A 14,724-nucleotide genomic window follows, 5' to 3' on the forward strand; every position below is an offset into this window, starting at 1 on the left:
ATCTATACCATGCCGCTATGCCCAGTGCTGTCACATGGAGTAAAGCACATATTCCTCCACACTCAGCAGTATAGTGTCAATTCCTCCGCTTCCAACCAGTGCTCTCAAGTTTCAGAAATGGACAGAAAATCATCCGGTTATATTTTGACATATGAGCAGCTCTGCGATTGAAAATTTGTATTCACATCAGTTTAAAGTTTTTACTTTCAGTGCTTGGAAAAAATACAACTGTAAAGCTCTAATAGTGAAGATATAAAATCTAAAAGTTTGCCATAATTATATAATGTCAGGACCTAGACAGTCCAACTGTATCCCATCAGGCAGGCCCTACATTACATAGCCAATGGTAGCTCTGAAGGGTGTAAACCTATTGTAGTAAACATAATTAACTTTGCATGTACCACTTGTGTGTCCTTTGCTGGAAATGCTGCAGAGAAGTTACTCTTCTCGCTGCAATTAGTCTAGTTACATACTTCTATGGGCAATTACTACTTCAATACAAAACTCCAACACCAGAGCGCAAACTATGGATAGTGGGTAAACTACTGAAAGTAAAGATTTCTTTACGACATTGTCTGCTAAGGATACAAGAAATGAAAATGAAAATATGCAGTTTAAAAAATTACCTCCCGAACAAAGCAGGGACCAACGTGGCAACATTCTTTAATGCCAGTTGAAGTTTGAAGCGAATTTCAAACCCATTTATACACTTAAATGAGCCTACTGGCTGTCGACTGAGGAATGCGAGGAGTTAAACTTGTAATACTCACAGTCCTGGCTTTCATACAAACCATAAATCCAATGGCTGGAAGCAGAGATGAACACCTGACTTCCTGGAGGAGTTATCCATATTCTCCAGTGTCTCTCCAATTCATCAGGTGACATATTTGACAATCCCACAAGGCCCATAAAGCCAGATGTTGGACTGGAGTAAACCTTTCCAAGCAAGCAACTACTTTCTATATTTATCCTTTCCAAAGTCTTTGCTCACCTTGAGTGAGCGTTTTTACAACACACACTGAGCTTTTTAAAGTCCAACTCCAGCCTAAACCTATTTCTGGATATAGTGGAGAAGGTTTAGAGCAGGGTTTCGCAAACTTTTTTTTAGTCAAGTCACCCTTTGAAATTCTGCACATCCTCGTTTTTCCACATTCCAAAAAGGAAAAAATATTAGTTTAATTTGTTATAAACCGCAGCATCTACACATGTAGGACACCCAACTCTAGAGGTGACTTATTCCTACAAAGCAAATACACCTTTGTACACTAGTACCGACTAGTATTTCAGCATTTCTCTTCTCCTTTAGTTTCTTTCCATCAGCCAACATGACCCCAGTGCTGAGGAGAGGGGCAAACAAGGACATCGAGCACCCAACGTCCTCCTGATTAACCCATGAGCAGGGCCGATCCTAGGGTCATAGACGCCTCGGGGCAAAAATATTTCTGGCACCCCCACATGGGCGTGGTCATCTTACTAACTCCTCCCCTTATGTTTCATATGTTTCTATGGCATAGACCAAAACACAGATGCTCCCCTAAGGAATCTTCATTACCCTGGGATCCTCCCATGATCTTTTAACGATAAAATACAGAAAGAAGCACAGTACTCTAATGGGACCTGGAGGGGCCTCTCTGATGGACACAGAGGGTTTCTGTTAGAAAGAGCTCCCAGACATACTGCAGACATGATACAAGAGCTGGTCAGAGACTGCAGCCTACCAGTGCTCAGCACATGCAACCTACCAGGGTCCCTGGATCACACACAGCGGCGCCGGCAACAATCTCCTGCTGTCACGGAGCTTGGATTTGAATCTCCCGGGCAGCCACTTACAAAGTCCCGCCTCCTAGACCAGGTAGTGGCTCCTATGATGCACATCACACTGATTAAATTTCACTGCATTGGATCAGTGTTCTGTCTATCTCACAGGAACCATCTAGGAGGCGGGACTATGTTACAGCACCACTGAGCATTTCAGACCAAAGCTCGTGCAGCATGTGACACACAGAGCTGGTGCAAGGATTTTTGCCTACACAGGCGAAGGTGCACTTTGCCGCCACCGATTGTCCCAAATCCCCCCCCCCCCCCCCCCAAAGAAAAAAAAAAAGATTTTTTTAAAAAAGCTGACAAGGGTTATAATGCTCCTTTTCTGATTGATGGGTAGTATGATACGGTGTTGTACAGTTTACTGTTAAAGTGGTAGTAAAGCCAGCTTTGTGATTTTTACCTCACGTCAGGCATTTTTTCCTGCCGAAATGCTCCTCTACTAAACACACGCGTTATGGGGGAGTGGCTCTAAACGCCTGTAAATGCCTATGTGAGGAAGAACACATAGGCCAACAGGGAAGGGGGGGAAGGGGGGAATTTTGAAGCAGAAAAAACAAGTGTTGACTACCCTTAAAGTGGTGTTTGATGCCCAGTGAGCATGTGGCCTTACTCGCATGACACTGCTGGTTTGCTTTTGATTGTGCATGCTTAATTGTCGTTCTCCTCATTCTTCCTTCACAATTTCAGGAGGAAATCTAGAGTTACACTGCAGATATATGTGCCAAGCTCAAATTTCATGAATCGGGTTTACATCCACTTTAAAAATAGAAGTAAAGTTAGCGAGTGTCGCCGCTACACCTACATGCTCCCTTGACACTGTCGACATTTTCGGACATCTTGAATGGCTGGTCTAGAATGATGCAACTCCGTCACATGGGCAGGAGAGTCAATTCAGTCCAGCACGAAGACATGACGAGAATTTATGTAGAGCTAGGAATGTGTAGTTTAGCGCACATTCTAAAACAGATTGTGAGCAAGGTGGTAAGGTTTATGTCTCAACAAGCCTGCCTGCTCAGTTTAGAATATTACAGTACCACGTTAACTGCTTATTGAAAGTATCCCTTTAGCAACACACTAAAATCAATGTGCTGCCAATGAGATGGTGGACAAGTAGTTAAAATACAAAGGCCCTGTATGACTGTCTAAATCTCCATATTCAGTTACTATGGGATGCACAAGGCTCAAATTAAACAAAAAACCTCTTTACTTGCCCTGACTCATTTTTACCATGCATGCTACACCTCCAAGACACTGCAGCTCACAGTGGGAGGGTTTCAGCAAAGGCTGTGCTGTCAATTCAGAAAGCTGTGGGCAGGACTGTGTGGCCAGGTACCGACTGACAAGCTCCAGGCTTGTAAATTTGAAACATTCTGATAGTCGCGCCCCTGCCACAATCTCTCACTCCACTGTAGTGTAAGCAAGCACAGCCTACACAAGGGTGGCCACTCTGCTCCAAATTCAGGAGCAACATAGCATTGTCGTCACACCATCACAGAAAGCCACATTAGGCTGACTTCACTGGCTGGATTACTAGGTATTTGTGGGGGTTTTGTAGGGAGACTAAGAAAATTTATGTGCATTTATAAAGAATTGTTGCAATACATACATTTTTAATGGGAGGCCATAGTGCTACATTAAAATTTCCCAGCACAGATTTAAATCACCAGTGTAGTCCTAGCCCTATGGGCCTGGATCAAGTAAGTCCATAGCAGGTGCTGGATGCAGATCTGGTAAGTGACCAATAAAAGGATAAAGTAGGGGAAACCTAGAGCTTACACTTTCAAAGACATCAGCCATGAGAGCTCCCATATTCCTATCCTGACAATTCTTACCCTGTACAGCGGCCTCCCTTGCGTGTGTTGCAAATGAGTTGAGAGCAGCTTGTGCGATTGCGGGTTTGGTATCCTCGCTGCCCTCAGTGGTCCCTGCTGCCAGGAGGAGAGGCTGCCTGACCCATTCCCTGATCTGCAGAAGGACTCTTAATTTTGAAAGACTGCCTGCTGGGAAAAGGCTGATGTCAGCCCTAAGAGCAGAGCGTTTGGAAAGGATAAGGGGCCCTTTGTTTTCAGCTGAACTGTGAAAATGAGAAAATGGCTCCAGTCTGACAAACAAGAAAACCACACAACTGCAGGTCAGGCCTCAGACCTCTATTTAAAGCTACAACATTTCATTAGTGTTGCTCTTGTGTCTAAACATAAAAAAGGAAAAAAGAAGCCATGCACGTCAACAAAAGATTTCCATATACCCGACAGTACAATCAATTAAAAACCCATTGAGGGGAAAAAAGAAAAAAAAAAAAAAACGCATCAAGGCATTGCTTTTCTATGGGAAGAATAAAAAAAAAAAAAAAAAAAAAAAAGATAGATAATAAAATTGTACAGTACTACAACTAAAATATATATTATTTTTTAGCGGCTGTAAGCTCCGAAGAGCAGGGCCCACTGATTCCCATTAGAACTGTGCTTCCATTTTATAAACAGTGGCACAAACTATCGGCTCTATATATACACACACACACACACACACACACACACACACACACACACACACGGCGTTTTATTTTTTTAAATATCTAGTGAGTTATGTGGCACAAATTTTTTTTTGTATATTCGTATCAAATTCACAACGGCCTTCTTTTCACCAGGTAATGAAGTACGCATTACATCAAATAAAAGACTTGTGCCAGGAAAAGCAAGCTGAACGCACCAAGGAGACTTTTAAATCTAAATCCAAGGAATACAAAAATAGTCCAAGCTACATCGTGCAAAGGGCACTTGATTGCAAAGGCACACTGCCATTCTCTGTAATCCAATATCTCACTAGATTACATTGCTGCTATAGGGCAACGCAATAGGAATGACTTGCCGCACAAAGAATGACCCCCCCCCCCCCAAACCAAAGAGCTAACATTTAACACTCATTTCCTGTCGGAATATTTAAGGAAACTATTTCAAGTGGAACCTGTTTTAGATATTAATATGATTATTAAAGTAATATGAATTCTGTCCTGTTAAAGACTGCTCAGAAACAAAAACAGGAGAGACTCGAGAAGAATATTTTAGAATTGCCATTCAATACGAGGATCATGATATGGGGTCTTCCTAAAACTGGCCATATGTTAGTTCCCTAGAAGTTTAAAAAAAAAAAAAAGTAAAGAAAGGGCCTACATAAATAATACAATAAAACGTACCAATTAATTAGGTAGGACTGTCAACTACATAGGTTCCATTCACACCAGTGCAGCCCAACACAGACAGGGCGATGAGCCTGTGGTGGTGTACACTGAAGTACGGCATGCAGTATTTTAGTGCAGAATGGTGCAACACAATCCAACACATCACACTGTGCTATGCCAATAGAAAATGACTGAAATATCACTTTGTGAAATTTCAATAAAGTTTTAACTAGGGATGCATCGAAACATCGGCTGCTGAAAATAGGGTTATCTGCGTTTTGCTGATAAAAATAAAATAAATAGATGCAGATAATGGCAAGCTGCACACCATTGACTTCAATGCAAAAATGCTGCGCCCCCCCAAGTGACTCCAATGCAAAAACGCCAGCCACATTAATTACACGTAAACATTTTTTGTTTACAAAAAAAAAAAAAATCTGTCCGTTTTGGTATGGGAATTTATTTCGGTGCACCACTAGTACTAACAAAAGAAAGGGGGTGCTGGATTAAAGTGTGATGCGCCATTTACAACACATTGGCACTGCTGTCTTCACACTGCATACCAGTGGCCATGCATTAGAATAATCTTAAGGAAAATTGTATGGCCAGCTTATACCAAAGGCCTGTAGTTGTCCAGGTTTGGTTAAAAAAAAAAAAAAAAAAACTCATTTTGCTTAAAGCGGAACTTCAGTCATTTTATCATCTTTTTCTGCCAGTAAATACCTTATAGGGCCCATTTCCTGTTTCTTGTCTGGGGAAAAAAAGCCTAGGCTTATGACATGCACTGCTCTCTAGAGAAAGTTTGCCAGGAATGGAAAGGGGGAGAGTCACAAGAGGGCCAATGAGAGCTGCAGAGCTGGTGGTGTGCCTGTGTGCATGTAAATCCAGGAAGTGAACAGGCAGCAGCTTCAGCTGCCCACATTAAAATTGCAGCCAGACTCAGAGGGAGATTTCTGCAGCATATTTGGCAAGAACAGAAACACAGTATTTATAAAAATATGCAAGGGGGTTGGAGGGAAGCTTCAGAAGGGCAAAGATGTTTTTATTGCAAATTATGTGAGCAGACTACAGTTCCTCTTTAAAGAGGCCCTCAGCACTGCTCTGGTCTTTGTTCGATCACTGCTGTAGCAAAGGCAAATGGGATTCTACTTATGGTCACACTTGGGCCCTCCGATGACTCAAGCTTTTGTATTGTTACATTCACTGCTAGAACCATCCCAATTTGACACTTCCAGGTGTGTCAGAAAACTGGGTCTCCCCTGGATGCTAATCATTAATGTTTCTATTTGTGCCTGTAACTGTCAAAATGAAAATCTGAAATCACTAGAGGGACCAATTTTGAGAAGTTGTGTCAGGGTCACACAGGCTTTGCTATAGAGGGAGTTCTAGGAAATCACTTTTTTTTTTTTTTTTAAATAAAGAGTCTGCAGCCATTTTGTTTGTGGCCATTGTATTTTGACAACTACTCCCAGCAGCTGTCATAATACCCGAAGACCACAATTTCCTTCGATAAAGGTTTGTGATTTATGGATATCTGAGGAACAGTAAATGCAGGTTTATGTAGGTGTAATATGTATATTTATTTATTACATACATACACATATACACACACACACACATATATATATTGCCATTTGTCATGTTACAAAGTTGCATTTTATTAATGCAATGATATACAGTTAAATGCAAAAGTTTAGGAACCCCTGACTATTTCTATAATAGTCATTCATAAATATTTGGGTGTTTGGATCAGCAATTTTATTTTGATCTATCGAATAACTGAAGGACACAGTAATATTTCAGTAGTGAAATTAGGTTTATTGGATTAACAGAAAATGAGCAATATGCATCAAAACAAAAAATTAGACCGGTGCATAAATTTAGGCACCCCAACAGAAAAATCACATCAATATTTAGTAGAGCCTCCTTTAGCAGAAATAACAGCCTCTAGACCCTTCCTATAGCCTGTAATGAGTGTCTGGATTCTGGATGAATGCATTTTGGACAATCCCTCCTTACAAAACATCTCCAGTTAGGTTTGATGGTTGCCAAGCATGGACAGCCCACTTCAAAATCACCCCAAAGATGTTCAATGATATTCAGGTCTGCGGACTGGGATGGCCATTCCAGAACATTGTACTTGTTCCTCTGCATGAATGCCCAAGTAGATTTTGAGCAGTGTTTTGGGTCGTTGTCTTGTTGAAATATCCAACCCCGGCGTAACTTCAACTTTGTGAACGATTCCTCAACATTATTCTCAAGAATCTGCTGATATTGAGTGGAATCCATGCGACCCTCAACTTTAACCAGATTCCCAGTACCGGCACTGGCCACACAGCCCCACAGCATGATGGAACCTCCACCAAATTTTACTGTGGGTAGCAAGTGATTTTCTTGGAATGCTGTGTTCTTTTGCTGCCATGCATAACGCCCCTTGTTATGACCAAATAACTCAATTTTTGTTTCATCAGTCCACAGCACCTTATTCCAAAATGAAGCTGGCTTGTCCAAATGTGCGTTTTCATACCGATTCAAGCGTTTGTGCAGAAAAAGGCTTCTTTTGCATCAGTCTCCATGTGCAAAGTGTGCTGAATTGTTGAAGGATGCACAGTGACACCATCTGCAGAAAGTTGATGTTGTAGATCTTTGGAGGTGGTTCGTGGGCTGTTTGACCATTCTCACCATCCTTCGCCTTTCCAATATTTTATGTGGCCTGTCACTTCTGGCCTTCCATTTCCTCACAGTGGACACTGGCAGCTTATATCTCTGCGATAACTTTTTGTAGCCTTCCCCTAAACCATAATGTAGAACAATCTTTGTTTTCAGGTCATTTGAGAGTTGTTTTGAGGTCCCCCATGTTGCCAATCTTCAGAGGAGAGTCAAAGAAAACAACTTGCAATTGGCCACCTTAAATACGTTTTCTCATGATTGGATGCGCCCGTCTATGAAGTTCAAGGTTTAATGAGCTCACCAAACCAATTGTGTGTTCTAATTAATCAGTGCCAAGTAGTTAGATATTCAAATCAACAAAATGACAAGGGTGCCCAAATTTATGCACCCGTCTAATTTTGTTTTGATGCATATTGCGCATTTTCTGTTAATCCAATAAACCTCATTTCACTACTGAAATATTACGGTGTCCTTCAGTTATTTGATAGATCAAAATGATCGATAGATCAAACACCCAAATATTTATAAATGACAATCATGGAAATTGTCAGGGGTTCCTAAACTTTTGCATACAACAGTAAATCTATACTGATTTACAATTGCCAATACCATTCCTCTACCCAGCATGTCATTTTCATGGCACATACGCAAGTCGGAGTGATTTGTTTTCTCACTCTGTCAAACTCCGAAAAGGTAAGAATCCAGCCAAACAGACCTCGCTGTATTAACAATGCTACACATTAATCTTTATCTTGAGAAACCATAACGCTAGATGAATGGACTCAAATCTGTAAATCTTCTCCAAACAAAGCAGCTATTAATCCTGCAAACACCTGGAATAAATCATAGTACACCCCATGTATAACAACTGTCAAATGTTGTCATTTTCTTTTATTGACACCTAGCTCTGGATGAAAATGTCATTCCCATAGACAAAACAGACCTTGCATTCGCCTACAGCAATTACATTAGCAGCCCCTTGAGAAGGACTTTCTTCATTATAAAACGAAGCTGGGCTTCATTCACCAAAACGCATGAAATACACGAGTTGTTTCAGCCAATCCAGCATCAGGTCTGCACTGCAGGAGTGAAAGGAACATAGACTGGTTGCTGTTGGGGGAATGACGGCAATCACATGACACAGATAATCCAATAGGCTCTGTGCCTTTAACGGAGGCCCTCTGCTGTCCAGTGACTGTGGGAGCAGCAGCTTTGTGTGCACAAACACACAGTAACCATACAGCCATGTTCACCCTGCCCAATAGCTGCTAGCAGTGACCGGGTAATGAGAAAAATTGGGGGGGGGTTTGAGTCTCCCAGTTGTCAGAAATGTAACAGGGAAGATTGCCGCACCAACATTGCTTGTGTTGGTACAGCGATGTGTCAGTGTGTACACAGCATTAGGCCCTTAAAGTACACAGCAATGGTAAAGCTACTCGAGACTGAGGGATCAAATGTAACATACTGTATATTAGCAGCTTTGTAAGCCTGATTATATACACATTAATGGTTGAAAGTAAACCTAAAATGCATTCACTTGTGTAAGATGGGCAAGGAGGACATGTTGAGTTAGTCCGTCTGAATGACAGCTGAAATAACAGATGAGCCAAGACTACCGTTCCTTCAGCATACACCCAATACAAAGACTAAGCCTTTTTTTACACCAGTGCAGCTTTGAAGTTGTGCATCTTCAGTGCAATTTCAAAGCCGCAGGCTAGTGCGATTTGCATCTCCAATTTCATTGCAGCTGGCAACTTCATTTAACAGAAGTTGCAATGAAATCAGTATAAAGTAGTGCAGGAACCTTCTTCAAAGTCGCTGCGACACAAGTCACAGCAATTTGAACAGTTCCATTGCCAGCAATGGGGTGGGACTTGTCATGCAATTTGGAACTGTCAAATCGCTTGACAATTTCCACTGGTGTGAACAAGGGCTTTGCGCTAAACTTTGCTTGTTGTGTTTTATAGATTTTAGCACCTAAGGCCTTGTGCACACTGCTGCTTCTAAACTCATTAAGGAAATTTTGGCTTCATGTACACTGGCCTACATTTACCATGGCAAAACGCAGCAAAACCACAGCACGTTTTTTTGCCACATTTTGCTGTGGACGGTGGTCAAAACGTTCCTATCCTGAACATGATTCTTCCGCGATCAGGAGAGAAAACGTTGATGCTCACCCAAACAAGGCAGCTCCTATACTCTGCTAAAAGCCTGTGTGTACATTGACACATAGGCTTTTCTGGAGTTGAGTTTAGGAGCTTTGGCAAAAACGCCACCAGCGCAGGCTAGTGTACGGTGTACCTGAGGCCTTGGCTTTTTTTTGCCAAATCCCCTGAACTCAACTCAAAAGTCCATGTACACAGACTTTTACCAGGGTTTAGGAACTGCAGAGTTTAGAGGCAGTCTAAGCTCCTCATCTGAAAGCAGAAAAAAAACCACGCCAAACACATCTAAATGCTAGGTGGGTTTAGCACTTGAGTTTATTCATTTCAAATGGCCAGAATAAAATTAAAAAATTCTGGCCAATGAAATAAATTCTCAAACACCAAAATTCTGCTAAACTCACCTAAACTGGTTTGCTGCCAGCTGCCATAACCCCGGTATCCTCTTGTTCAGCCGGCGGTCCGCTTAAAGATAATAGTAGTCTCTGCAGGGGATTCGCTGCAAGATCACTTTTATAGGTGGTGGGAGAGGGCCCCCCGCCACACTCCGGTGCCCTCCGCCGCTTACCGGAGCCATCGTCAGAGGCGATTGATTATTTCTCCTTCCTTGGCATGGAGACGACTGAGGGGAAGGTGGCCCCCACCCGTCTCCATGACATTGCAGGGCGGAAGCGACTTCCCTTCCGCCCATAGCTCTTAAAAAGGGCCATTTTTTTAAAAAAAATTTAAATTACAAAAAAAAAAAAAAAAAAAAAAAAAAAAAAAAAAAAAACCACAAAACTACATACATTTATTGCATTTTAGTGTAATATGAGACCTGAGTCTTTTTGACCTCAAATCTCATTTAGGAGGTCCTGGCATGCTTTTTTTCTATTACAACGGATGTTCACATTCCTTGTAATAGGAATAAAAGTGACACACACTTCTTTTTAAAAACAGCGTAAAAATTAAAAAAAAAAAAATTTTTTTAAACGCACCCCGTCCCGCCGAGCGAAAGCATACGTGAGTAGTGCCCGAAAACTGTTCAAACCACACATGTGAGGTATTGCCACGATTGGTAGAGTGAGAGCAATAATTCTAGCTCTAGAACTTCTCTAACTCAAAACATGCAACCTGCAGAATTTTTTTTAAGCATTGCCTATGGAGATTTTTAAGGGTAAAAAGTTTGTCGCCATTCCACGAGCAGACGCACTTTTGGAGTGTGACATGTCGGGTATCAATTTGCTCGGCGTAACATTATCTTTCACAATAGTAAAAAAAATTGGGCTAACTTTACTATTTTTTTTTTTTTTTTTTATTTAAAAAAGTATTTTTTCCAAAAAAAGGTGTGCTTGTAAGACCGCTGCACAAATATGATGTGACAAAGTATTGCAACGACCGCCATTTTATTCTCTAGGGTGCTAGGAAAAAAAAAAAAAAATGTATAATGTTTGGGGGTTCTAAGTAATTTTCTAGAAAAACAACTTTTCACTTGTAAAACACATCTAAAAAAAGAGGCTGGGTCCTCAAGTGGTTAAGGACCCCAGACCCAAATACACAATACACCTCCTGTACGGGTCTAGGACGAGTTAATGCCTCATTAACCCTCTTCCTTGCCATTTCAATCCTAAGCTTGTTTCCTTCTTGGAGACACATGGCAAAGGAATGTCAACAGTTGCGTAAAGCACAAAATATAAATAAGACTTTTGGTTGTGAGCCCTTATTGTTTCACTACCTTGGGCTCTGGCTGGCCAATTTGTAACACATTCCTGGCCTGCAGACTGCCGGCCCAGGCAGTGACTAACACAGCCATGATTTATTAAAAGGACAAATAAAACACTGCCTGTCTTATGATGGATGTGAGCAGGCCAGAAGAGGAGGAATGCCTGGAATGTAGCTCAGTGCTTGGAACTCAGACAGCCAAGCACAGTTCTCAGTTATCAAATGACCTCTGATTGCTTCCTTCACAAAGGAATGAGAGGCATCCTGACATCCAACTCCTTGCCAGCAAGACAAAGAAACAAATATTCACAGGCCGCATGCAATGCCTTTGGCCTGGCCATTTGTTGGTGGTTTTTATTCATCTGCATGAAGGCTCTGTCAGAGAACACACACTGCATATAAACCCAACGACAACTGCAAGGTCTCCTTGTGTCAGAGGAGCAGCTGTGCTCCCACCCGGGAGTGGGAGGGTTGGCTCCTCATCAGGCCCAGCAGACATTTGGTGTAGGATACATTTACTGCCTATCGGATTCCAGACACAGCACTAAGCCATGGGAACAGAATAGAGCCTGTATATACCTGTCTGTGCAATCTCATTTAAATCCTTCAAGTCCGTTAACATTTTAAAATCTTAAAGCTGCAGCAGTGTGGGATCACGATAGACAAAAAAAAAAAAAAAAAAAAAAAAAAAGCCCAATTCCAGGTATGTATTTTGCATAGTTATATTAGTTGAGCGTGGACTGATGCAAGTATACGTATTCCGTACCTGGCCATTCCCTGTAGTAATCACCACTGCTACAGTGATCATTGCCATCTTCTGGGTCACATGCCAGAGCGGCTACTCCCTGTTAGAAGGGTTGCACACTCAGCACAAGCACCATGCCAAGAACACTTGCAATTTCCCCAACGCATGCAAAGTAGTCACTGATAGGACAAGATTGAGCGTTGGGATAGTAACTTCACGATAGTCACCTTCTCCAATCAGGAGACTGCCTTGAATTCACCAAGTAAAATACTAAGTATTTTCTGAATGACTCCTGTGTCAAATGGGTGGCGACACACAAGTGAAGGTGACAATACTAAAAATAGTACTGCTTAAATGCCCCCTAAACCTGTATCAGTCAGATCAGCATGTGAATAGACTGGTGCAAGACAGGATCGGGTTGTACGGCTATAGTAGACTCCAAAAAATGTTGGCATACAGACCCAGACTCCATGCTACAAGTAACTGAATGAGATAAAAGTTGGCTTCAGCTTTTGCTCTCCACCTGTAGAGAACAGGCGTGGTTCATCCATTTCAGGGCTTAAGAGGACCATTCACATTCCTGCAACGGAGTTTGTGTGTAGCCACTATTTGGGACGAAGTCTATTAGAGCCCGACCCTCCACCTGTGGTTACCATGTTGCATGGCAGCCTCTTAGCACAGGATCCAAAAGACAGCGACTATCAATTCCAGGTTTGGAATATGCATACTTTAGATTTGGTCCAAACTAGACCAATCGAACTATGAAAAAAAACAAAAAACAAACCAAAAAACACACACATTCAGCTTTAAAGCGATAGTAAACCCAGGACCTTGCATTCACTCTATCTGGTCTCCCACAGTACACAACATGTAAAGGCAATAGTTTTAGTAAATATAAAAACTGCAGTGACTTCTATCAGTGAAAAACTCCTGCATGAGCTAGGACTTCATGGAAAAAGCAGGAAGCGCAGAGGCAGGCACTAATACAATAGGAGGTTGGCAAATTGCCTAATAAAAGGGTGATTTTCATCTCCCAAACAGTGTTGCATCATCATGAGTATGCTATACCATTTCTATTACAGGTATGGTCTCTGCCAGTAATTAGACCTAGTACCATGGCACTGCAAGCCAAGCGTGCCAACCACTGATGCAGAAATGCGGTAACAAAGGCAGGAAATGTATCTGACCCCGGTGATAACGGGAACCACTGTAACACAGATGTTACCAGGTCTGGCTTATTTTATTATTCGAATAACAACCCCTGCAAGGCATGCACTGAAAGCACAACAAACCCATTCAGAAATGTCAGAGTGCACCAGAACTTCAGCATGAATGAGCAGGTCAGATTTGAATTTTACAGCCCACAAACCTCTACAAAAGGGATATATAGTCGTAAGAAAAGTAATTACAAATCATCTTTTTACATTGGGCACTTACAAGTGAGCAGGAAACATTCGGCTCATTTTGGCGACATGGTCATTTTCACAGTCTAGTTCGTCATCTCCTTGGTCCGTGTACCTCCGTTTGCTGGGGCTGATTGGCGGAGGGCCCGTCCGGTGATTGGCGAGTGTAGTAGGCATCTGAAGAGGCTGCATTCTAGGATCGCTCCGTAATGCCGCTTCACCTGTTGATACATTTATGAAGATTTGTGAAAATGCTGCACAACTATACTTTTATAGACTCAACATTGATTTTAAAAAACACAACTCAGTCACAATACACGGATGAAATCTTTCAGCTCTATTTTAAATGCCGTAACATGAAGTCTTTAAATTATAATTCAAGAACAGAAGAACCAAAAGGTTATTAGTCTACAACTGAATAATGGGTTATATTTATAAAGCCAATATTGTAACGAACATGGAGATTATGCTCATAGCAACATGCTGTCATTTTTTTCTGGTTCCTGTGGGCTGCCTCCACTTTCCTGGACAGAACTCCCATAAAACAAGGACTGAATTTTCAGTACCACCTCAATGCTGACACACAGACCTCTCTACTCTTCACCTCACTCCTTTGCATGCCGACATATCAGCATGGATGTCACACCACTTCCTCAATCTCTCTAAAACTGAGCTCACCATTTTTCCTCCAACCCGTGCCCCCACCCCAGGGACTTCTCTATCAGGATCAATACTACAAACATCAGTCCCTCCCCTCATGTAAGGGTGCCAAGTGTAATCCTAAACTCTAGCCTGTCCATTCAGCCCCAAATCCAATCACTGTCCCAATCTTCAAAACATCTCCAAAATACACCCCTTTCTAACTGTTGACACCACTAAGCAACTTATCCACTCCCTTATTTTGCCTTGGCAATTGTAACTCATTGGCCTACCTCTTCGTAAGCTATCAATCCATCAAGAATGCTGGTGCCAGACTGATCCACCTTGCCAACCATTCAGTGGCCGCCACTCCTCTGCCAATCCCTCCACTGGCTTCTCATTGCC

The 14,724-nt window shown here is 41.9% G+C and overlaps 1 protein-coding gene across 2 annotated transcripts in view; it reads right to left on the reverse strand.

Annotated features, from left to right (window-relative positions):
- Positions 1 to 14,724, reverse strand: part of VGLL4 (vestigial like family member 4) — a 178,012-nt gene that overhangs the window by 17,265 nt on the left and 146,023 nt on the right. For both annotated transcript variants that reach the window (XM_073592366.1, XM_073592365.1), the window contains one exon: positions 13,715 to 13,901. In XM_073592366.1, coding sequence (XP_073448467.1) covers positions 13,715 to 13,901 — 187 coding nt within the window. The remainder of the gene's footprint in view (positions 1 to 13,714; positions 13,902 to 14,724) is intronic.

This window comes from Aquarana catesbeiana, linkage group LG07 (genome assembly GCF_042186555.1).
Source record: "Aquarana catesbeiana isolate 2022-GZ linkage group LG07, ASM4218655v1, whole genome shotgun sequence".
NCBI classification, from domain to species: Eukaryota; Metazoa; Chordata; class Amphibia; order Anura; family Ranidae; genus Aquarana; species Aquarana catesbeiana.